The sequence below is a fragment of the Paramacrobiotus metropolitanus genome, unplaced genomic scaffold, assembly GCF_019649055.1.
Source record: "Paramacrobiotus metropolitanus isolate TYO unplaced genomic scaffold, Prichtersi_v1.0 Parri_scaffold0000080, whole genome shotgun sequence".
NCBI classification, from domain to species: domain Eukaryota; kingdom Metazoa; phylum Tardigrada; class Eutardigrada; order Parachela; family Macrobiotidae; genus Paramacrobiotus; species Paramacrobiotus metropolitanus.
Window position 1 is genome coordinate 514,242 of NW_026570300.1, and position 22,606 is coordinate 536,847.

Genomic DNA, 22,606 nt, shown 5'->3' on the forward strand with positions numbered 1-22,606 from the left:
TTTCACTACTCACCACTAGTAGGCTTTCGATCTCGATATGGAATATGTGCAGACGGCAGTGCAGTAAACAGTAAACATCAAGACATCAATCACATCATCAATAAAAGATTCCGATCATACAGCCGTGGGGAGCCAAGTTGGGGCAGTTTTTACAAAAAATTACCATAGGGCAGTGACAGTCGTCAACAAAACAAATACTTATTTCACTTTCACATGGTTGCATCTACTGCACTTAAAGATTCGATGCTGAGACCATGTTTCAAATCGCAGTGAGGTCAAACTTAGAGCAGACCTATTCAAAATTGCGCCCGACCCTTCTAACCGTAGAATCCTACCTTCCACTCAAAATTTGATAAAAAATTTCGTTGACACTGTAACCCAAAAGTGATAAACCTGGACTATGTCCCAGCTAGTCCTGCTACGTATACATCTGACAACACTCCATACGCCCGACGCATGCGTGAACTTTACAATTTAAATGGGGGCACGGTCGAAGTTTGAAGGTCACGTCCGCCAAGCACCAACGAAACATCAGAAATTGTCCTCTGCAATAAAAACTCGTTCAAAAGGAACCGGATTCCAACTCTAGCTTGTTCATTTACAGATTAAAACCCAGATGCTATCTATGTTCAGCAAAATCTAAAACCAAGCGTAACTTTTTTTGGCCACAGCTTTGTAAGGTTTCTCTTTTAATAGTCTCACTCCCATCTCCCCGCCAATTCAATAGACATTCCTGGATACATTAAAATTGTTTAAAGTATTTCCTGTCTCATTCAAGAAAATGATCAATTCGCGGTTACCTAGACAGGCTAGACCAGCGCGCTAGGCAACCGCCTGTTTCAGCGGGAACTTTATAACATACAAGGTAAGTCTCGCGCATTCGCGCTCGGCACGTGGTAACTGGAAAGGTCAGGTTTGAATTTATGGACTGTTCCGGCAGTCATGTACGGCAGTCGTCCGGTATTTCCAAAATTGAATTACTTATAAATCCATTCTAACTTAATTACTGTACTTACGGATCTATCCACGTATGTACTTTTTTACACTATCGCACGTATGCACTTTTTTTTACATACAGTACTGTATGCAGATAGTTCACACTACTAAAGCACTGCTGAAGTATTCTTGGTACTGCACTTGCGTTTTGCCATACTCCTAAAATTTTCTGACCAGAATATTTTTGAAAAAATCAAAACTCAGGACAGGTTGGTCTGGAAAATATGGATTTTTTTAAGACCTAGCTGGACTTAAACTGACCAGGCGTTGACGAATCCATAAAAAACAAAATTAATTACGTTTTGGGCGGTAAGATTGTATGAATACAAGGTAAGCCTCGCGCTCGGCAAATGTGTATTGGAAAGGTCAGGCTTGAATTTATGGACTGTTACGAGATACGACAGTTGTGTTAACGACAGTAGTCGTGGTAGCGGACAGTGGTGGTAGCTCGGTCACTCACTCACATACCTACAAATTTTGCTCATTATTCGTGGTAGCTTGGTTACTCACTCACCTACAGATTTTGCTCACGGGACAGTGTTGGTAGCTCGATCACTCACTTACCTACAGATTTTGCTCATGGGTCGTGGTAACTCGGTCGGGACAGTGGTGGTAGCTATTCCACTCACACATCTAGAGATTTTGCTCACGAGTCATGGTACCTCAGTCACTCACTCACCTACAGATTTGGTCACGGGACAGTGGTGGTAGCTGGGTCACCTACTCACCTATAGATTTTGCTAACGTGACAGTGGTGGTAGATAGTTGACTCGCTCATCTATAGATATTGCTCATGAGGGATGGTAGCTCGGTTACTTAATCGCCTGCTGATTTTGTGGTGGTAGCTCGGTCACTCACTCACGTACAGATTTTCCTCAATGGGCAATCGTGGTAGCTCGGTCACTTTCTCACCTACAGATTTTGCTCATAAGTCGTGGTAGCTAGTTCACTCACTCATCTAGAAAATTTTCTCATGAGTCGTGGTAGCTCGGTCACTCACTCACCTACAGATTTTGCTCACGGGACAGTCAGTCACTCATTATTATGCTATCGCAAAAATCAACTATCGTACACTCGAAGTACAGTTCAAACTACATTAATGCATGTTGTCCCAGATCCATGGTTACAGTTGTCCTTACTTCAAAATTCAAATGTCATACTTACTTAAATTACAGAGTTCTACGCAATGTTGTTGTCAGGCTTCTCAAGTACTGTAACCACTTAAGTAAAACAATACTTTGTCTGGATCGTTCCGAAATCTCAGGAAGACTAATTAAGATAAAATTCTCACCCGTCCCCCACGGTGGTTGACATTCTAAGTATGTTAAATGTAAGGTGCCGCAAATTTTATCCGCCCCTCACTTCTTGCTATGGTCCTTACGAAATTTCTGGATGACCTCGTATTGTAATCCATGGAGATTCAGGCTTTCCTATACTTAAAGCGACTAAGAGAGTTTTCAAACCTGGCAGTTCTAGGGACAGTTAAAATTCAGCGTAAATACCTTTGGAAAATAAGGCTCATTTCCAGACTAAGCTGGACTAAAACCGACCGTGCGTTGGTTTTTCCATAATAACCCACGAAATTACGCGTTTTGACGGTAATATTGTGTGAATGTATAGATAGATACAGCACATATCCATGGTTACAGTACAGTACGTACTCTTTACTTCAGAATGCTTAATGGTAAGGATTCTTAAATACTTACTGTCCTTACGTTTCCTATACTTAAGAACCCTTTGAAAAATTTTCTGACCAGAACGTTTAAAAAAAACTCAAAATTCAGGATGATTCCCTATGAAAATATGAATTATTTTAAGACCACACCTTCCTACCTTTATCTGTAAAAGAATCTTAAGTTCTGGAGAAGCTCTAAAAAAATTTTTTGAAGTTACTTAAATGTAGTGCATAAATAGTACTTAAATGTAGTGCATAGTACTTAAGTTGTAGTGCTTAAATTGTTCTTGATTCCCTTGTCATTAAACATGCCTTGAGTTACGTTGTTGCGTTTGACCGCTTGGGATGAACTAGCGTCATCCCAATCGGAGCCACCTGTGTAATTGTGTACATCAGTAAGAGCGTCCTCGGCCAGCATCGTTGCCGGCCGTGCCACCTTTCACACCAACAGCCGTTTAATCGTGGTAAAGGCTGATCGCCACCCCACTAGAACAGTAGCCAGATAGGCCACTGTTACATGGCTCCACTCCACAATGAGCAGTTCAGAAAGGTACAACGGAAAGGGAATTTTGGCATTGCCATGATTAAACGGGCACAACAAGGGCTCAGCATGTCACAGCGCAAAGGTCTTTATCACGCATGCTTCGGTTGCCATATCGCACACCAGTCGCCGGTATGGTCTGCAGCGTCTTCGACTGAGCGCGACAAGCTAGTCGGACTACAACGTAAAGCTCTAAAAACCATCACTGATTACAAGATGCCGGTTACTCCGGAACTGTATCAGAAGTTGGGTATTCCTCACATATTCGAGCGATGGCGTCAGAGCGATGCGGTGTGGTTGTTCAAGTTCTGGAACAAAGATCAGTTCCCGCTTCCGGCCTACCTCCTGGACATGATCCAAGTAAAAGATAACACCACGCGCTACAACTTGCGGAAACCGGCCCGAATCGATGTTACGCGGGCAAAGAAAGTTATCGGAGGGTGGACTATGGAAATGCGACTAAAACGTCTTCTTGATAAAATTCTTGCTGTTAATCCTAAAATTCTCGAAGCCAGTTCTGTACCTTCTTTCAAATTTCTACTCAGATCTATTAATCTCTCCTAAATGTTTTGTTAGCAGAAAATTGTTTTTGTTCGACCAGACTTGAAGTCCCTTCGGGGTTGTCTGCTCTTGTGCCGTAATAATAATAATAATAAATGTGTTATAGCTTCTAGAAAGAATAAATATACATGGTTGTTGAAGTATATATTCTGAACCTAGCAGCCCATGTTTTTAAATGTAGGAGAATTGTTGCTGCACGCGTAACGCAGTTTTCATTCAAGATACAACTGGTTGGCGTTCATAAAATAACGATTTAACTTCACGTATGTGACTATGCAGTATAGCTTATGTCTTAATTAGCACTTTGAGCACTGTAATATTTATTGGGGTGCTTTGTTTTTGCTTAACATGCACTTTGTTTTTCTACCGTTTTAGCTTTTAGTCTTCAGCTTTTAGCTTTTTTCGATACTTTGTTTATGCATTTTTTAACTTTTAACTTTTTTAGCTTTTTTAAAGTTTTTTTATTCGGCTCCAAAGCTTTCACATTTCCAGAATTTCTAAATATTTCGGCTCAGCCCCGCGCAGCGGGGCCGTTACCTCTAATTTTTTGAGCCTCCAGAATTTAAAAATCTGACTACCTCAATATCTCACGGTTTGAAGTGTCTACATTACATATCTAATTTCTAACGATAAAATTTAAAAGCCGGCCGGCGGTCCGTTTACCGTATTCACTCACGTAGCGACTCTGTGATACTGGTGGCATCTTGGGCATTCACTAACCTACGTTGCTCTATAATACTGGTGGTGGCTGGGGTATTCAATACTTTAAAGCAAATAACTATTTAATTATCTTTATTTTAGTAAATACTGAAGATCTTGACTGAATGACTGAAAATCTTACAATTATTTTTCTCTTCTGTTCCATGAGATCGTCATCTGTCATCTACTCAACCGTCTTCGCTGATGATGTCCCGGCTTTGACATGTGCTGGAGCAGGCATGGCAGCTACCGGTGGGGCTTGTGATGAGCCAGGTGCGTCAGCTGCAGGTTGTGCGGCCACTTCCGGAAATTTATCGATCCATCTTAAGACCTTTTCGACCATCTGTGCCCATTCTCTGTTTGCCAAGGCCGGATGAAATCTCTTCATCGTAACGATCTGGATACCGATCTCTTTTCGTGTTTCAATATTCATCTTCGTCTTATCTTTGAGTGTGACGTGACCCGGATCCGTAACGGCAAATTTCTCCATCATATGGCCGTAGAATGCCTGCTCATCATTGACTCGTTCATGTATGTAGTCTGTAGAAGTCATGACATTTCCGATTGAAGTCATGAATGGCCTTCCTGTCTGTCTCTGATAAGTTTTCTGTGTTCGGCACAATCACGTTCAGCTGGGGATCATCTTCCTTGATATCCACTGCGAGTCTCGGTATGTACCTGGGAGGTGAATCTGGAGATTCTTTCTGTGTCGATCCTTCCATTTGCGGACCTAATGGGGGCAACATTCCTCGTGGTCGAGGTGACCCGAATCGGTTTCCTTGTCCCTGTTGCGATCTCCCTCCTCGTTTATTCGGGAATCTACCTCCTCGGTCGAATCGTCGAGGTGGGCGCGGTGGTACGGATGTGCCAAATGGCCCGGTGGGCGCCGTTGCGGTCCAATCTGGGAAGAATGGCGGTATGGAAGAGGAGGATCCTTGAGATCGAGATGGGGCTGGCGACGTTCCGCCACGTCCTCCATATACTGATCCCGGTGATTTTCCGCCAAATCTTGACGGTCGGACTGGTGATGTTCCACCAATTCATCCATATCCAATTGATCCCACTGGTGTCCCGCCAAATCCGGGAAGTCGTAGAGGTGCCGGTGCCATTTCCGTAGGAAAGTTCGGCGCAACCTGTTGTGGTGGCGGCATTAATAACGCTTGCGGTCCCATCGCCACCTGTGCCGATCCATGAAACCTGCCTGTGCCGGTCCTGAACGGTTGATATGGGATATTTTGTCCCGGATATTGAGGTGGTCCGACAGGTGTGCCGTAGTCCACCCAGTTGTGCGTGTTTTGGTAACTCGTTGGATCTTGATATGGATAATATACTTGGCCTCCTACATAGACCGGCTGATCTGATGCTCCTGGTTCGTTCTGCGCCGTTCCTGCAGACAAAGTCGATTCATCTCCGAAATAGGGATTGTAACTTTGATCACCTTCCATTCTTATCGGTGTCGATGTTTTGAAAGGGTTTCCAATGCTTTCAGAATCAGAGTTATCTGAATTCTGTCGTCCCAATTTGCCCATTGACTGTTTTACCTGTTGTAACAACGAAAACGATATCTGTTAGCTGGTTTCCGACGAACAATTTCTACTCCTTCCCAACTCCCATTCATAATGTCATAAACGCCCGTAAGCCTTATTTTAGGGTTTATATCCCTGCGTCCTTTAGTTATCCGATCAAAGAGTTCTTTGTCGGCGGCGTCTTCCTCTTCTCCTTTTCGTGTTAACAATTCCGTGGGAGTGGGTCGCGGCTTCTTTTTGACCTTCCTTTGCTCGATAGCAGCCGCAATGTCACGCCCCAGTTGTGCGGCTGTTGCTTTTGCTGCCTCGAGCTGCTGTACCTGCTGATCGGTAGCAGTGCGTGGTTTGAGAGAAGCACGATCTGCTTGTTCAGCGACGTTCCGCTGATCGTCTGTAGCCTGTTTCGAAGTATGCTCTGCTACTTCCGAGCGTGACTCATTCGTCTCTGCCAAATTTCCAGCTTGTTCGCTCAACTTAATAGTTACTGCTGTTTCGAAGTCTTTATCTTCTTTTCTGGGTGTGCCTCTTTTCTTTTTCGGCGGAACATCGTTCACGTCTTCAGACACTTCGGTATCAGATCGTGGTACGCGCTCTGATACCGCGTTTTCTGTTTCAGGTAGCAGAGGTGGTTCGGAAAATGATTTGCGCTGCGAGTCCAAATCTTTTTGCGGACCTCGCTCTGATTCCAAATTTTTTTGGGGATCTCGTTCCGATACCTTCTTTGCCAATGGCGGATGCTCAGGTTTCAACCGATAAATTGAAAAGACTTTCAAGTCAGCTTCTTTCTTCGGATCTTGTTCGATGACCTCAGCTTCGTTCGCTCTTGGAGAGCTGAGAATTTGCCACACTTTATCGTATTTCGCTTTAAAGTCCGATTGAGTTTCCTTTTTTCCTTGCTTCGTATCCTTCGGAAGTCGTATGAGTACCAGATCACCCACTTTAAAGTTCGGTTCCGACTTCTTCTTATTATAGATTTCCGCGTTTTTCTCATAGGCATCTTTTAAATTGCATTTGGAACCTCTTCAGCGAAAGTCAAATTCTTCTACGTCTTCCTTATCTCCTTGCAAGTTGACGATGCGAACTGTTGCGGTACTCAGCTCGTTCCAATCGGTGATAAATTTGCATCGAGGCAACGGTTTGTATCGATTATTCGTTCGTTTAGGGATCTTCAGCAACTTGATTGGGCACTCGTTTAATGCCTGTGCAACTTTATCTGGTTCCCAGAGATCGTCTCGACCTTCCCTTCGGTCGCCTGGTTCGGTGTTCTGAGCTGCCGAGTCAGGTCCAATTCCTGCTGAGTCAAGTCCAAATCCACTTTTAAGCCGATTAACGTTGATCGGTGCTTCAGCCGACTCTTTCGCTGTAACTGAGTTGATTTTTATGCGCTTTTCTCTCTCTTCGGCCATCTGAACGAACAGCTGCCACACTTCGATCGCCGGTTCTTGTATCGAACTCCTTGATAGTGCATCCGCGTTATCGCAATACTTCCCGGCTTGTACTCGATTTTGAACTGATGACCTTGTAATGCCATCGCCCATCTCGTCAATCGCGGATTCATACCGACTTTATTCGTTTCCGATCTCAGCAAGTTCGTCATTGCCTGATGATCTGTTCGTACGGTGAACTCGGAGTAGTCGATATACGGTTTGAACTTCCTGACGGCGAATACAACCGCCAGACACTCCCATTCAGTTACACCGTAGTTCCGTTCAGCTCCATGTAAGACGCAACTCGCATAGGCAATTGGATGACCTTCTTGTGACAGTACTGCTACAATTCCTTCTTTGCTCGCGTCGCATTCAATTACTGTCGGTTTAGCTAGATTGAACTTTGCCAGCACTGGACCTTTACATAACAATTTCTGCAAGTTTTCGAATTACTCCGTATGAACTTCTGTCCAGTCTTTTCTCACATGTTTATCGTTTCGCAACAGCTCATATAAATGACAGGTATGCTGTGCGTATCCAGCTATGAACTTCCGATAGTAGTTCGCCAGTCCAAGGAATGATCTCAACTGTCGTTCAGTTTGAGGTCGTTTAAACTCCGATACTGCGGTGATACTCCGATACTCCGATTTCGGGATCCATTCGAACTCCATTTTCACTGAGTAATGGTGAATCCTGCTTCAACCAAACTTTGAAGGACGTTCCTCATATTTTGCATGAAAATCTCCCAAGTCTTTCTAGCAAAAGTGACATCGTCGATATATCCAAAGACGCAGCCCTTTCGCTTTGCCTTGGACAAGACTCTGTCCATACACAGTTGGAACGTTGCAGGTCCATTACAGACTCCGAACGGCATTCTTTTAAACCGAAACATGCCATCTTGAGTCACGAATGTCGTCTTGTTGATCGACTCCGGATCCATGGGAATCTGCCAAAATCCACTTTGCAGATCCATTTTCCCATAGTATTTGTTGCCTGCGCACGCATCAGGCAACTCATCCGGGTTCGGTAACGGGTAGTTGTTCTTCTTTGTTAACTTGTTCAGCATGATATAGTTGACGCAGAATCTGGTACCCATTGTTCCGTCACCGTTCTTTTTCGCTGCCAGCACGACTGGGAAACTCCGGTCGGCATCTGATGGCTCGATGACGTCCTGCGCCAACATCTCTTCGATGTGTTTCGTTATGAACTCGCGACCTGTCCAGCTGGTTCTGGCGGGATTGCATTTCACTGGTTTTGCATCTCTCGTATCGATCACATTAGTGATCCCTTTGACATCTCCGTATGGTTTCTTCGATGTCGGTAGCACCTTCCAGAACTCCCAGAACGCGTTGTAGACGTCATTCTTCTGTTCCTGTGTAAGATTAGGTCCGAGTTTAAGATTTTTAATGATCTTTGTCAGCTCCGCTTTCGCTATGTCATCCACTTTGGGATCAAATAGCACGTTCCTTACTGTTCTGATATTTATCTGGACGTTTCCCATGTGATCGTAGTGCTCCACGTAGCCGAGGAACTGACCTTTTTTTACGACTTGTCGCTTAATGCTATGGTTAGCGATGACCAAGTCGAAGTGTTTTCCTCTGTGATCGGTGACACCTGCTAGCGGTTGGACATCTGTTCCACTTGAAAGACTGGTGTGAACATCAGCTTCTCGTTAGCTGGTACAAATTGGCTTATCTTGACCTTAACTCGGGTGCAAACAGACGGTTTCAAAAAGATCCGTTGATCACTGTAGGCTGATGGTCTCTCTGTTTAATCTCATCCTTTGCACCTTCGTTCGTCTTATTTTAATCTCCTGCTTTTTTTTTCGTCCACCTCGTCATCTTTGTCGAGATCGAGCAGGTCCTTCTGCTCTGAGAGATCGTTCACACCTGAGTCTTCTGAGGTCGTTGAGTTATCACTTGAGCTCGTCCAATCTGAATCTGAGTCGCTGCTCTCATCATCATCTGCAGTTCTCTGTTCAAGTGGTCGCTCATCAGCTCCTTCAGATGGAAGATCATCTTTGTCACCTCAAGATTCGCTAAGTATTTTCGTTTTTACATTTTTGGGCAGAGGATTGCCCGTTTCCTTTGCTTTTTTTCCGTATTTCGCTACGATTTTCGGATGACTGCGCGTTACTCGTACTTTCATCGATGACCTTCGTTCATCTGAATTGGACTTTTCATTGTCCGGAGCTGTTCCTTCCAGCTGATCGATCTCTTCGAGGCTGATTAGTCGGCTTTTCTCGATCGGTGGACCTTCCTCACCGTTTTCGAGAGCCTTGTCATCATCTTTTGCCTTTGCTACTGGGTCTCATTGTCCATCTGAGATCCTTTGAAGTTCCTCTTTGAACTTTTCCCACATCTTTCCTCTTTCCGGTAACATCTGCGCCATCTCAAATGCTGTTGGTGATCTTTCTTCATCAACTTCGATCACCTCCGCATCGGTAACTTCCTCGTATCCGATGGGTTTTTTAGTCCCAATGAAGACGCAGTTTGCTTTCAAGTCTTCGGCGATCAGCTCATTATTCGGGTTCATCTCATACATGCACCACTTATCGTCACCACGTTGGGGATACTGGGCTCCTTCTGGAACTTGTGCGAATGTCACCTTCTCTTCACCAGATGATCGGCTGCTCCGATTTCTCTTCGTTTTCGATGTGCCTTAAGTTCGAGTATATCGTCATATGGTGGTGGGGGAAATTCCGCTTCCAACTTTCTCCAGTACTCATCGAAGGATCTCTCATCATCTTTCTCCGATGCCTTATAGAACTTTTCGAAAAGTTCATACACTGGTTTGCCGATTCCAGTCGGGAAAATGATCGTTCTTCCTTCTCCCTTATACAAGTGGTTAATACGGAAGTCCCAGAAAAGATCGCATCTTGCGTTATCCCACATTATCCCTTCGTCGAATATCTCATGCATCCCTCTGTTAAACTTCGCTTGGTACTGCTTGAACTCTGGGTCTGATGATCCCTGCTGCTGCTGATCAACACAGCTTTCCCAGTGACGTACCCATTTACCTCTTGTTATGATAAAATTTCGGACACACGATAACCACTCCTTGTATCGTTGCCAGTGGAAGCGCTCGATGTGCTGGTTCCACATCGGGTTTGTCCGACTTATGCTTTTGACTTCTTTTTGGACATGCCCTTTCATGTCTTCAATTGCCGCGTTACATCTCGGCCATTCAGATAGATCATCTTGATGAGCTTCTCGACATCATTCCTCACATTTCTGTTGAGATTGAACTCTGCACGGGTTCTCATTGTAACCGTGATGACAACTGCTAATACGTTCTTCCAGTGTCATTTTATTAAGAGTACCGAACGGGTTAATGCTGTCATCATCTATAGCGATCCAGCCACCGTATCGTGGTGTCACATCGAGCTCATCAGATGAGATTTTGATGATCTCCGGTTCCTTTTCAACCTGATGAACTTTCAGCTGTTTGATCGCTTTATCCCGGATCTCGCTCGTAACAATCTGATCATCTTCGGTCATCTTTTTCGCAGCTTTTCGTGAGGTTTCGAACTTCTTGTCGTTCCATACTTTCGCAGCATTTATTCCCAGTGCCTCTGGTACTGGGATAGGCTTTGCCCACTCCATGCCAGGTATGAGAGCTCGTTTCGCTTCGGCAGCTGCTTCCTTTTGTGTAACTGCGATCTGCTCTAATGTCAATGGGGCTTCATCTTTCGTTCCCAGTGCCTCTGGTACTGGGATAATGACGTTTGCCCGTTCTATCCTGATGATCTCCCCAACCTGGTGGCGATCTCCTTTTGAATGGCTGCCATCTGTTCAATCATTGACAGCTGAGCAGATGAACCTCCCCTTCTTTGGTTCATCTCTTTTGATCCCAATACCTCAGGTACTGGGATAGCCCTTTGATCCGATTTAACGTTTGCTATTCCTTTAGCAGGTCCGGTGACCTTTCCAGCCTGAACTTTTACAGTTGTTTTCAGTTTATCTTCACCTTTCTCCTCTCCGTGATTATCGATTAATACGAACTTCTTCGCTAAGAAGTGGAATCCCAGTAGGACTTGTACATCGTCCGTTTTTGGACGCACGTAGAAGGAGTGTTGATTAGTTCGTTTTCTCAAAGTCACTGGTGCTACACAGTAGTGCGTCACGTTAAAGCCAGATGTCCCGCTGATTCCGTTAATCCTCACCAGCCTACCTGGTGGCAGCGGTAAAATGAGGAGGCCGTTCTTCTCGTAGAATGGTCGGCTGATTAGCGATGTTTCTGCTCCAGTATCCAACATCGCTATGACTTTTATATCTCCAATTTTGACTTCGTGTGTGTATGCCTCGATCTTCTTCGGCAGGTTCCCATTTTGAACTTTGAGAGTTCGAACTGTACACTTGACTGGAATCAGCGATACAGGTCCCGGATCCATATCAACCGCTGAAGAATGCACCTGCCCGTTTGCTAAAGTGCTATTCTTCTTCAGTATCGAGCTCAGATCGATCCTATGCGGCACATCAGTTCGGATATCGTAGAATTCTGTCTTCTTCTTCTCCTTTGAGCTTTTTAACTCCTCACAACCCTTTTCTTTTGCAGCTTTTACAACACTGGTGGTCTTTTCGACCTGATTTAATTGCCCGTTCGCAACCTCTTTGTGATCTTTTGTCACTTCGGTGATGGTCTGATATAGCACAGTCTCCGTTCGATCATCTTTCGGTTTATCACGCAGCTTATCGAGGACCTCTCTTGTGATCCGATCAGCCAGTGTCAGCTCGTCTTCTTTGCTATCTCGCAACTCTTCTGGTGATCTTTCATAGACGACCATCTTTGATCGTTTCCTTTCATTCAATCAAGTTACCTTCTGTGCCACTGCATTATTCGTTCTCCTCGGGTCAGTTTGCGAAGACATTCCATCTGTTCTGGCTGGTGACTTATCATTGGCATCTTTTTGCAGCGCTTGTGACAAGTCCCGTGACCTTTCCTTTTTTTTCATGGAAAATCCGCCATTTGGCAACTTTTGTAACGGAACTTTTTCTCCGTCGTTGGGCGGTTTATCTTCTGGCGGTGCGTTTCGTTGGTCATTCCGATCCTCGAGTGCCTTCTTGTATTCCGTCTGGTTAAAAACTGGGACAGGGTTCATTGACCCTTGAGCTGGTTTCCTGGTAACCAGCTGTTCGAGACGTTTTCTCTCGAACTGAGTGCGCAGCTGCTGCATATCCCAGTAATCCTCCTTTGACATTGTCGCTTTCTGAGATCCTTTCGGCGATACGGGTATCCACCTGCCATGGTGTCCTTTAGGTCGATCGACCACCTTTTGCCAAATTTGATTCCGTTGCAACGTGTCTGCATCATCCAGTGAGTCATCGGAGACCTGTTGTGCTTGTTCGCTCTCTTTAAACTGCACGTTTCGCAGCGTCAGTTCCCTTTCCTGACCTGTGGCACGACCTTTTTGTCGTGGGTTTTAGCGACTGCACTTGCTCCTTGATCTCTCACTTGTGTGGAAGGTGATGACTTGTCGTTTTTCTGGTTACGCAGATATTCTCGGAATCTGGCGTGCTGATCGTCCGTTTCTTTCTCTTCCAATTTCTTTTTCAAGTTTGCCTTCCGGATGATCTCGTTACGTTGAGCGCGCCGTTTTTTTAATTTTTCGGCGCTGCAGTAAAGTGATCTTCCCTTATTGTTCACCTGGCCACTCGCAGTACCATTCTGCTGTGGCTTCGCAGTACTATTCTGCGCCGATGGCTTTTATCCACCTGAGATGGCATCTTATTAGCCATCGCACTTGCAGCGCCATTCTGCAGTGACTTCGCAGTACTATTCTGCGGCAACTTCACACTGCCATTCTGTGACTTTGCAGTACCATTCTGCGGCAGTGGCCTTTTGTCCACTTGTACTGGTTTCCTGATAACCAGGTCGTTTCGCTGATGTAAAGGCATCTTATGAGCCATCTTACTCGCAGTACCATTCTGCGGTAATCTCACAGTACCATCTGCGTTAGTGGCTTTTTGTCCACTTGTGATGGCATCTTATTAGCCATCTAACCTGCAGTACCATTCTGCGGTGGTCGCGCAGTACTATTCTGCGTTCCTCCTTTATCCGGTGGTTTCGGTTCGGGGAGATCAGCAGGCTCACGGCGCCTACTGATCTTGCTCGTTTCCCCGATCGAGGTCCTGCTGCTGCTGAGCTGGCCGTTTTGCCGCCCCTGGACAGCGCCGTTCGCGCCCCCGACATTGTTCTGGCCGCCGCCACCACCGTTCCTGTTGGCGCGCCAGCCACCTCCGTTCCGATTGCCGAAGTTGCCGCGTCCATTGCCGCGACATTTTCCGCGGAAGCCGCCTCTGCCGCCGCCATTATATCCGCCTTGGCCACCACCTTGGCCGCCGCCGTTCTGCTGCTTGAACTGCGCACATTGCGCAACCAGGTCGTAGCCGTTCGCTACAGCTTGTCGCCAGCCGCCCTCGTTACGCAGCCGCTCCCATTCCCTGGAGGCGAACAAGTTCGAGTTCCGGTTAAGCGGCATGTTGGCGAACATGCAGCCCTGGGCCTGGTGTTTGCCAAATCCACAGTTTTGGCATAGCGGCACGCCTTGGGCCACCCATCCATCGATTTGGCCGAATTTCCATTCCGTTCTCGAGCCCTGCGGTTGCTGATAGTTTACGCGGTTCTGTTGATAGTTCCCTTGATCCCGGTTTTGATTAAAGTTGCCATTCCCTTGGCCATTATTCCAATTGGCGTTTCCGTTTCCATATTGATTTCCGATATTTGGCCTTCCTTGCCGAGGTGGCATCCCTACGTTCAGGGGATTCGGCATCACATTTGCCGGAGCCGCTGGTCTTGCCTGCGCAAGTCATCACCTCCGCAAGTCATCAAGATGATGACTGCGCTTGTATCGCAGCGACCATGGCATATAAGATCGGTTGCCCAATTTGGCTATCGATGAAGGTGATTTCCTTCTGAGTCGGAGTTAGCGATCTCGTTCTGTACTCCATCTGTTGAGTTGGTGCAGCTGCATATTGCTTCGGGGCCATCTTAACTTGGCGAATGGTTACGCAATCCGGTTGATTGCGTTGACCTTCAACCACCTTATATTTGTCTTCTCCAGCTGCCCATGATCGGAAGAAGTCCTTAATTTCCGTTGGCGTCTTGAACCATTTTGTTTTCAGCGCCTTGTAGAGATCGTTGTCACCTCTACATCCATCGATTAGGAAGGCAACTGCCTGTAGCTCGGTGATGGCCTTCTTCGCCTTGAACTTCATTATCGCTTGATAAAACTGATCAAGCGTCTCTTTTCCGGGTTTGAATTTTTTGGCCATGGTCTCACGTAAGCCATGGACTTCCTCATTGCGATCACCGAACTCATCTTTGAATTTGTTAAGCCATTCCGTGATCGTGTAGACCTCATCTTCGGCTTTTTCGATATCCCTTTCGCCGTCAAACCAGATCTTTGCTGGTCCCCTTACGGCGCTGGCTATGTCGATCAAGCTCTGTTCGTCGGTTAGGTCGTATGTTCGTTGTGTTTCTTTTACCAAACGAATCCATCCGTTTACCGCATCGCGGTTACCGTCAAAAGTCGCGAGATTAGTTTTCCGGCCTATATTCCTGATGGATCTATTCAGCTCCCTTGTATCATTTTCTTCGTTTCGCTCATTTCGTCGACTTCGTTCGTTTCGCATTTCTTAGTAGTATCTACCGTCATGTTCATGTCGGGGGGAACGTGCGTCGCGATTTCCGTCTTCCTTAACGAAGACTGTCGTTTCGATGTGCCGGGCGTTAACGAAGACTGTCGTTTTTCGGTTTCCTTATCCTTCTCCGTTTTATCGTTACCTCTACCGCCACCCGTTCGTAGCGGTATATCGAAGTGGAAGCTCCCGCCAGTTCCTTGTGCCTTACTGTAACTAGGCGGGGGCGAGTCAGTGGTGTCCTTTTTCACACCGAACTGTAAGAGTTGCTCATCCTTATGCTTATTCGTCATCTGGAGAGCTTTATTCTCATCTACCAGACGTCTGGTTTTTAAGGTGAGCTCATCTCTCTCTTTTCTTAATCGGTCGTTGTCCTGTTTGAGCTTCTGTGAAACACTCTAAAGTTTGCTAGTGCGGTTGTCGATGTCTTTTTTATTTTCGTCTTTTACTTTGTTGATCTGTTAGCCCAACTGAATCACCTGTTGCTCCAGCTTTGTGTACCCTTCCGCTGCTGCTATCAGCTGGGTTCAAGGTTCCGCGGCTTCATCTTCTCTGGCCATTGCCGTCGTTGTCATCGCAGTCAGCTCCGTATTGAGTCTGATGTTCTCTTGGAGCTGCTGATGAACATGTTGCTGCCATTCTTTATCTTTTCGTTCAAGTGCTGTGATCACCGTGTCTAGACGGAGTGCTTCCTGTCCCCATCTCAGACCTTGCTCAACAGCTGTTTGGGCATCTCCTTTGAGCTTCTCATTCTCTTCGGTGACCTCTTTGGTTCCTTGTTTGAGTTGTTCACCTTCAGTAGCTCCAAGATCTCTAAGCTTCTTTGCCACTTGGAGTGCTTCATCAGCTCGTTTCTGATGAGCTTTCGACTCGTTTGAAGGATGCTAATTGACTCATTCCTTAGCTTCAGGTCGTTCCTGTGCTTGTATACATCCGTTGTCATCGTTGTTAGACGTTGTGTGGCCTCCGCTAGATTGGTTGCGTATTCATTCCGTTTGATCTCAGCTTCATTTGCCTTTTTCCGCAGCTCATCACACTGATCCTTTAGTTCAGCTAGATGTCGTGGTCTTTCGGCAGTCTCTTCGGACATGCTTTCATTGAGCTCATCTACTGCGATGAATTTTTCGACTTCCTTATCATCAGCCACCTTCTGAGCTTCTTCGGCAATCTCCTTTTGTCGCTCGTATCTGATTTTTCATTCTGTCACCGCATTTTCCAGAACACCATGTTGTTGCTCCATCTCGTATACGTAGGCTTCGAGCGAGTTTATCCTGTTCTGGTATTCCTGCTTCCTTTGGAGGATCTGACATTCCTTTTCTTCCAGTGAAGCCTCCAGTTCACTGATCTGTTTCTTCAGGTTTGAGGTGGGGCTGTTCGGAGATGGTGAGCGCACGTTGATGACTTTTCCCGTTTGCGTTCGTTCAATTAAATGTTCCGGTATGTCCTTGAACGATATGATCCCTTCCGCGCGGTCAGCTTCCTTCATTGCCGTTCTGAACGACATGTTCATTGTCACGTCGTCATCATTGAAGTACGATTCGTTCACGCGCCCGGTTTTCTGATCTCCCATTATTTCGTGGAATGACATCGGGCTCTCAAACAGATCCTCTACTGTGACTTCATCATGCAGCGAGAGATCATCTAACTTCAGCTCGTTGAGATCCTCGTCAGTTGCTTTTGACTGTGTGTTTAGCTCCGATGTGACGGGGATGGCTGTGGCATCCTTCTGTGACGTCGCATCCATCTCCTTTGCTCGTTCTGAGCTCGTTCCCTCTTTGGTGCCCTGCTGGTTCACCTCGCTACTTACCGCCGCAGGCGCGGGAGATCGTTTCCGATCATCACTGGAGCTTTCCTGACCTGACACTGCTTCGAGTGCCTTCTCGTAGGTCATATCGGAGCCTCGAAAGTCCTTCCTCTTAAAGGCTTTAGGTGCTCGAGTGGTTCAATCATGTACAACTGGACGTGTGTATGAGTTCATGTCCTTCTTATACGGATTAGGTGCGTCTTGCTGAGATCCGCGAGAGCCTCGGCTCCCCTGACTGCTGTTAGATGCCGGTTCGATGATGTCTTTGTCCATAGTTGATCGGATAACTGAGACACACCAGTCGATATTCCTCACACACACTTTATAATAAGATCGTTCAGATCCCTATAGATCACTTTTTCAGTTGACGACTTCGTTCAAATCTCGTTTTAAAGATAACTTTTTCAATAAAAAGTTCGATAAGTTCACTTTAGAAATGAAATTAGTCAGCTGCTGATATCAGCTGAACTGCTAAAAAGCTCGTTTCAAGTTCGTTCTCGGGTCAGCTAATCAATCTCAGCTCGGTTCAGATCACTTTTTACTCAACTCGTTTCAATTTAGATCAGCTCGTTTGACTGAAATTACATCGATTACGATGAAAAAAGTTCGTTTTAGATCACACTGATCGATCTCAGCTCATCTGTGGAGGTCACTACCTGGTCAGATCAGGGTCAGAGATCGATCTCAGGTCCCAATGTTCACTTTTTTTACTCAACTTGTTTCGATCAAAAACAGCTCGTTTTAACTGAGGTCTGATCAATTACGATGAAAAGAGATCGTTTTCGTTGCTTATTAGCTCGTTATGAGATCGTTTGGCTAAATTTAACCAGTTAAAATTTTGACCAATCACAGCTCATATAACTGACCAATCACGTGCGTCCGTTAAAATTTTCTGACGTCACAGGTCGACGGCCAGACTTGCGCACCGTGTGCAAAAACTCCGTCTACGTCTGTCTCAGCTCAGTCAGGACCAATAAAATTTGCGCTTCTACGCTCTAACCAATCCAATAATTATTAACGATCTTCTACCTGATTACCGTTCCGTTTCCGCCAAAAGGATACAGATGATCGCGTTTCTTCTTCCACGATCCGATCCCGCGCAGCCGTATTCCGCACGGTTATGGCGCCTTCCTGTCCGACCTAGTCGGCCTTCTGCTGGGCTTGTCAGGCCAACCAGCGGGTCGCTGTACAGCCTATTTTGGTGGAGCGCGTTAAAACTGGACTCTTGGCACCTCCTTCGGTGCTGTCAACTTGTGGCTTTTCGGCGCTTGTGCCCGACAGCCTCGACCTCGACAGAGGATCCCGCTGCCTAGCAGAGGAAACAGCACAAACTCTCCGACAGGAGAAACTCGCACCGCAGCCCCCTGCCGTCTGACTCTTGAAAGCACAAGACAAGTTCTCCTACAGGAGATACTTGACTCAGTGCTGCCGCTGCTGCTGGCAATCCGATGAGATGCGCCTTGCTGACAGATGAGGAAACCAGTGCCTTACTGGTGCAGTCGATCAATATCGATCCAGATTTGATGTGGCCGTTCGCCAAACAGATAAACAATTCAACTCAGAAACCGTCGTTGCGGCTCTGCTACCATATCATGTGGTACTCTGAAAGAGTCCAGGACAGAGATCTCCACTGACAAGATCCTGCGTAGCGTACAATGCTATATGATATGGATAAATGCACACCGCACGGCAGCCACTAGCATAGGTACACTTCATTGAGTGTGCAAATCGACTGACTGAACAACTGACAAATCTCATCAGCGAAGAGCCAAATCCTGCTGCTGCGCATGCGCACTTGGGCGCCGCCTACTAGGCGAGAACAATGAGCGGCTTTAGCCTTCAGCCAATGAGAAGAGACACAACACAGACACGTCATCCGAGTAGCGTAGCGCCGCGAGGGTGAACGCGAGTGCAGCCATCGCTCACACCTGGAAACTCGGGAACTGTTGCATAAATAATACTTAAATCATAAAAAGAAATATTTAGGTTTATGCACAGCTTACAGGAACAAGGGCCGCAAAGCCATGGTCGGTGCAGCTGGCACAGTTTTGACTTTTTCGAAGGAATTGGTTTCCGCCTACGCTTTCGGTCGGCAGCCAGACGGCTACAATTGCGTCTATGCATGTGTACGTTCATTCATAAATTTTTGACTGACTGCGTAGTGCGTACTGCCCGTCTGCTCGTTTTGTGGCTTTTTCATGCCTTTGTTATTTGTAACACTGTAACAGAGGCTTTGTTTGCTAAATTTGTATTTTTTCCGATGAATTAATGGAAAAGTTCAAGAATTATGAAGGGTTCAAGAATTTAAGTTTGCATATGCGTTTATTCCTGCATATCTCCGGTTTGACTCAATGAGAGTGATCTTTGGTTGTCGTTCGTGAAAAATCCTCATCAAAAACTTACCACCAACATGAGAGCTTCGAAATAATTCACTTTGGTGTAGAAGTAGCTAACCAGGTCTTTGTTACTTTGTGTACTTGTAAAAGCTGTTGGAGTTGCGATATGTGTGAGTATCATTTGGCCTTTGGCTATCAATTTCGAGGTAAGAGAAGGGTGTTGTTTAGTCTGTTATTAAACATGCCTGGTTTATGCCAAGTTCGTGTTCCGGGAAGATGTTGCGTCTCCGGATTGCCGCACTGTTTTCCAAACAGTGTGTTTTAGTCGTTGAAGACTTGGGATAAGTGTGGGTCTAGACATCGCAATTATTTATCAGTGCCCTGGTTTAGACGATGCTTTGGATTGTGATAACTTGAAGGATATGCTTTTGTAACTTCGGCTGATGTGGCAAGCGGACGAGAAGCTGTGCTTTGGGACATCACGAGACAGAAAATGCACTTTCACGACGGGATGCGGAAAATCGGTTCGGCATTATTGTACGCTATCTGCTCTCTCCTGCTTATGACGATCAACAAGAGCGTCTTGACGTCGTATGGGTATGTGCACGCTGCAGCAAATTCCGATGAATGTTTTTTTTAGAAAAAACGCTTATAAATTGTTTGATTTGTGTGCGTTTGAGCAGATTTCCATCTTATGAACTGATTTGCGCAGGTAACTGTAGTCACTAATCACTGATAGTCTGAAAAAAAAAGGATAAATGAAATCATGCAACGTAATATCATCACTAATATGTACCAATTGATTCGTGAGACACGTGAGACTCTTTGACGTGAGACAGTTTGATTTACAATGTATATTGTCTAAACTGTTTTTGTTAACCAGATAGCATTTTTGTTTTGACGGTACGATTTGGGAATCTTGAGGATTTGTTATAAGCATCTTCATTTATTTTATGCCGAACAATGTGCCAGCTGCTGCCGTGCCAGATTTACTTCGTATGCAGTTGACCAAAATTACTGATTTCAGATGATTACCACGGTAGTGGTTTTAAGCACTACAAAAGGTTTTATTCAGCACTTTTTCCCAACCCGACCCCACATGGTTTTCGAAAGGTAACAGCTTACAGATCGTGAACAGGATGGAAAACCTTCGCAGCACTGTAAACATTGGCAGGCTGGGAAACAGAAACCAACCCGAAATATCAATATAACTACACATAGGACAATTACGCAGCCTCTAATACAAAATCGCAATACTAACCTGATCATTTTTGTGCCGCCAAGTCCAAAAAACAAATTACCGGCGAAAATTAACGACAGTGGAGCAACCTGAAAGGTTCAACGGTAACGATAAAGCTCCATGAAAGCTCCTCGAAGCAGTGCTGTTTGCGGACTACTGGTTTCTGCGGTGAGGATACTTTAGTTTTCGAATAGGTAGTTTCTCTTATCATTATGCTATTCGGTGTGGCGCACTGACACTGATTTTCCTCTTTCTAGCGTTATTCCATCGCGGTCAGTCCAGACCGCCGTGTGTGGTATGGTTCTGGGAAGTGTTGTGGCGGCTGTGTAAGTATTGTTAATACATACTGTATATGGAATTTAATACTAAAGCGACAGAGCTAGCCTATTTTCACATTAAAGACAGATAATCGTTTAGGCAGTTTTGCTGTTTGTTACTTAATATGCTGAATAAATTTTATGTAGGCATGACTTGTCGTTCACTTATACGGGATATTTCTTCGTCCTCATGAATGATGTTTTCACGGCTGCTAATGCCGTATGCATTAAGAAAATTCCCAATTCCAAGGTACAACGTTGCAGCTTATGCAACAAAAAAGAACGAAGAAAAATTGAGTACGTTTCTTTGCAGGAACTGGGGCAATATGGATTGATGTTATACAGTTCCGCGCTCATGTTGATCCCGTCGCTAGTGTATACTTGTGGGACAGGCCAGCTGACTAAGGTCAGTGCAGAAAAATTTGGTACTGTCAGAGCGGCATCCGCTCTCTATAGGATCGTTCGATAGAATATTTCGATAGATTTGTATGCTTTGCCGATAGCCTAGTGGTGCCTCTCTCGGCCTTAGAGTATGGAGGTTGTGGGTTCGATTCCCTCAATCGGCAGATTTTTTGCGAGTTGTCTGTGCGAGCCTAGCCCAGCCCTTTCAGTACAAAGCTTATGAGTAGCTCCGGATGGAATGCGTTCTGCTGTACCTTTATGGATTATGAGTAGCTCCGGATGGAATGCGTTCTGCTGTACCTTTATGGATTAAGAATTTTAAAGTCGTACCAAAAAAGCTTTCAGAATTTGATATTATTGTAGGGTGATATTGTAGCATTTTTAGGCAATGGAGTTTGCGAAATGGACAGATTTGGGATTTGTTGTGCGCTTTGGCTTATCCTGCATTATGGGATTCGTGATCAATTATACAGTCGTATTGTGTACCCATTATAATTCGGCTCTCACAACGACAGTAATTGGCGCTTTAAAGGTAAGTTTAAAAAGCGGTTTTTTTATAGCAAAAATCGAAATCTCTGTAGTTTTTTCGATTCCCGGTCTTGTTTGCAGCGATTGGCTTAAATGTTAGTTTAGTAGCATCCTGTACATAATCTTGTTTTTGTTATTTAGAACATTTTGACAGTATACTTTGGGATGTATGTTGGAGGAGATTACATTTTTGATGTCTGGAATTTTCTGGGATTGAATATCAGGTAAAATCTTCTCTGCGTTAGGTTTTTCTGTAGCCGTGTTCTTGAAACGTTTACTGAACCGCGCACAAACTGATTCCATTTGTAGTGTGGTTGCCCGTCTATTATATTCCTACGTGGTATTTTTCGAGTCTGAAAGGAAGCAGACAAAAACAGTCCGTGTGTTTACTGGAATATCGGCGGTATAAAGGAACGTGCTACAGCCTTTCCAGAATTCCTTACCATATGTGTCCTTACATTTTGCTGTGATATGGATATCTTCCATATTCTTTATAAGAAGTTTTTATAACAGTATTACTCTGTACAATATGCTCGTTTTGCGTTGTTTTATTGCAGTTTGGTTTGAGCTGTCTCTGCACATTGTTTGAATTTTAAGTTCAGAAATCTCACGTGTACCTAAATTCTTAAATCGTCAATGCTGCGAAAGAATCATTTTAAGCAAACTATTTGACGCAGTTCTTTACGTTGCCAAATTTCTGTTGAAAATTACGTATAAAAAAACAACAGGCAAATGCCGAAATGCGGCTCTTTTTCTCTGCGTCGTATGTTGTACTGGCAGTGATTAATCGAATGAGATTGTAGTATGAAGTTACACTTAAAATGATCGGATTAATTGCATCATTAATTTTTTTGCGGAAGAAATTTGGAAGCCGTTAATTATTCCATTTGTGCTTATAATGGATTTTGATAAGC

The 22,606-nt window shown here is 45.1% G+C and overlaps 1 protein-coding gene across 9 annotated transcripts; it reads left to right on the forward strand.

Annotated features, from left to right (window-relative positions):
* The first annotated feature begins 615 nt into the window (after positions 1–615).
* On the forward strand, positions 616–22,445 carry LOC129595641 (nucleotide sugar transporter SLC35D1-like). 9 transcript variants are annotated; one of them, XM_055492710.1, is made up of 11 exons: positions 18,947–19,411; positions 19,596–19,802; positions 19,889–19,917; positions 20,233–20,318; positions 20,490–20,613; positions 20,703–20,771; positions 20,910–21,012; positions 21,076–21,168; positions 21,550–21,696; positions 21,834–21,916; positions 22,002–22,444. In XM_055492710.1, the coding sequence occupies exons 6-11, from the start codon at positions 20,743–20,745 to the stop codon at positions 22,099–22,101; spliced, it is 555 nt and encodes a 184-aa protein (XP_055348685.1). In that variant the 5' UTR covers positions 18,947–19,411; positions 19,596–19,802; positions 19,889–19,917; positions 20,233–20,318; positions 20,490–20,613; positions 20,703–20,742; the 3' UTR covers positions 22,102–22,444. The 9 variants fall into 9 exon arrangements, with proteins under 9 accessions (XP_055348678.1, XP_055348682.1, XP_055348685.1 ...); XM_055492704.1 differs by having other exon boundaries at positions 20,233–20,613; XM_055492708.1 differs by lacking the exon at positions 19,889–19,917 and having other exon boundaries at positions 20,380–20,613.
* The last annotated feature ends 161 nt before the right edge of the window (positions 22,446–22,606 follow it).

Bases quoted from the DNA above. Each gene is read 5' to 3' on its own strand.
- LOC129595641 (XM_055492703.1), top strand. From the start codon at position 20,743: ATGGTTCTGGGAAGTGTTGTGGCGGCTGT. The intron at 20,772-20,909 runs GTAAGTATTGTT...AATTTTATGTAG, and splicing joins GGAAGTGTTGTGGCGGCTGT to GCATGACTTGTCGTTCACTT. The intron at 21,169-21,549 runs GTCAGTGCAGAA...TAGCATTTTTAG, and splicing joins GGACAGGCCAGCTGACTAAG to GCAATGGAGTTTGCGAAATG.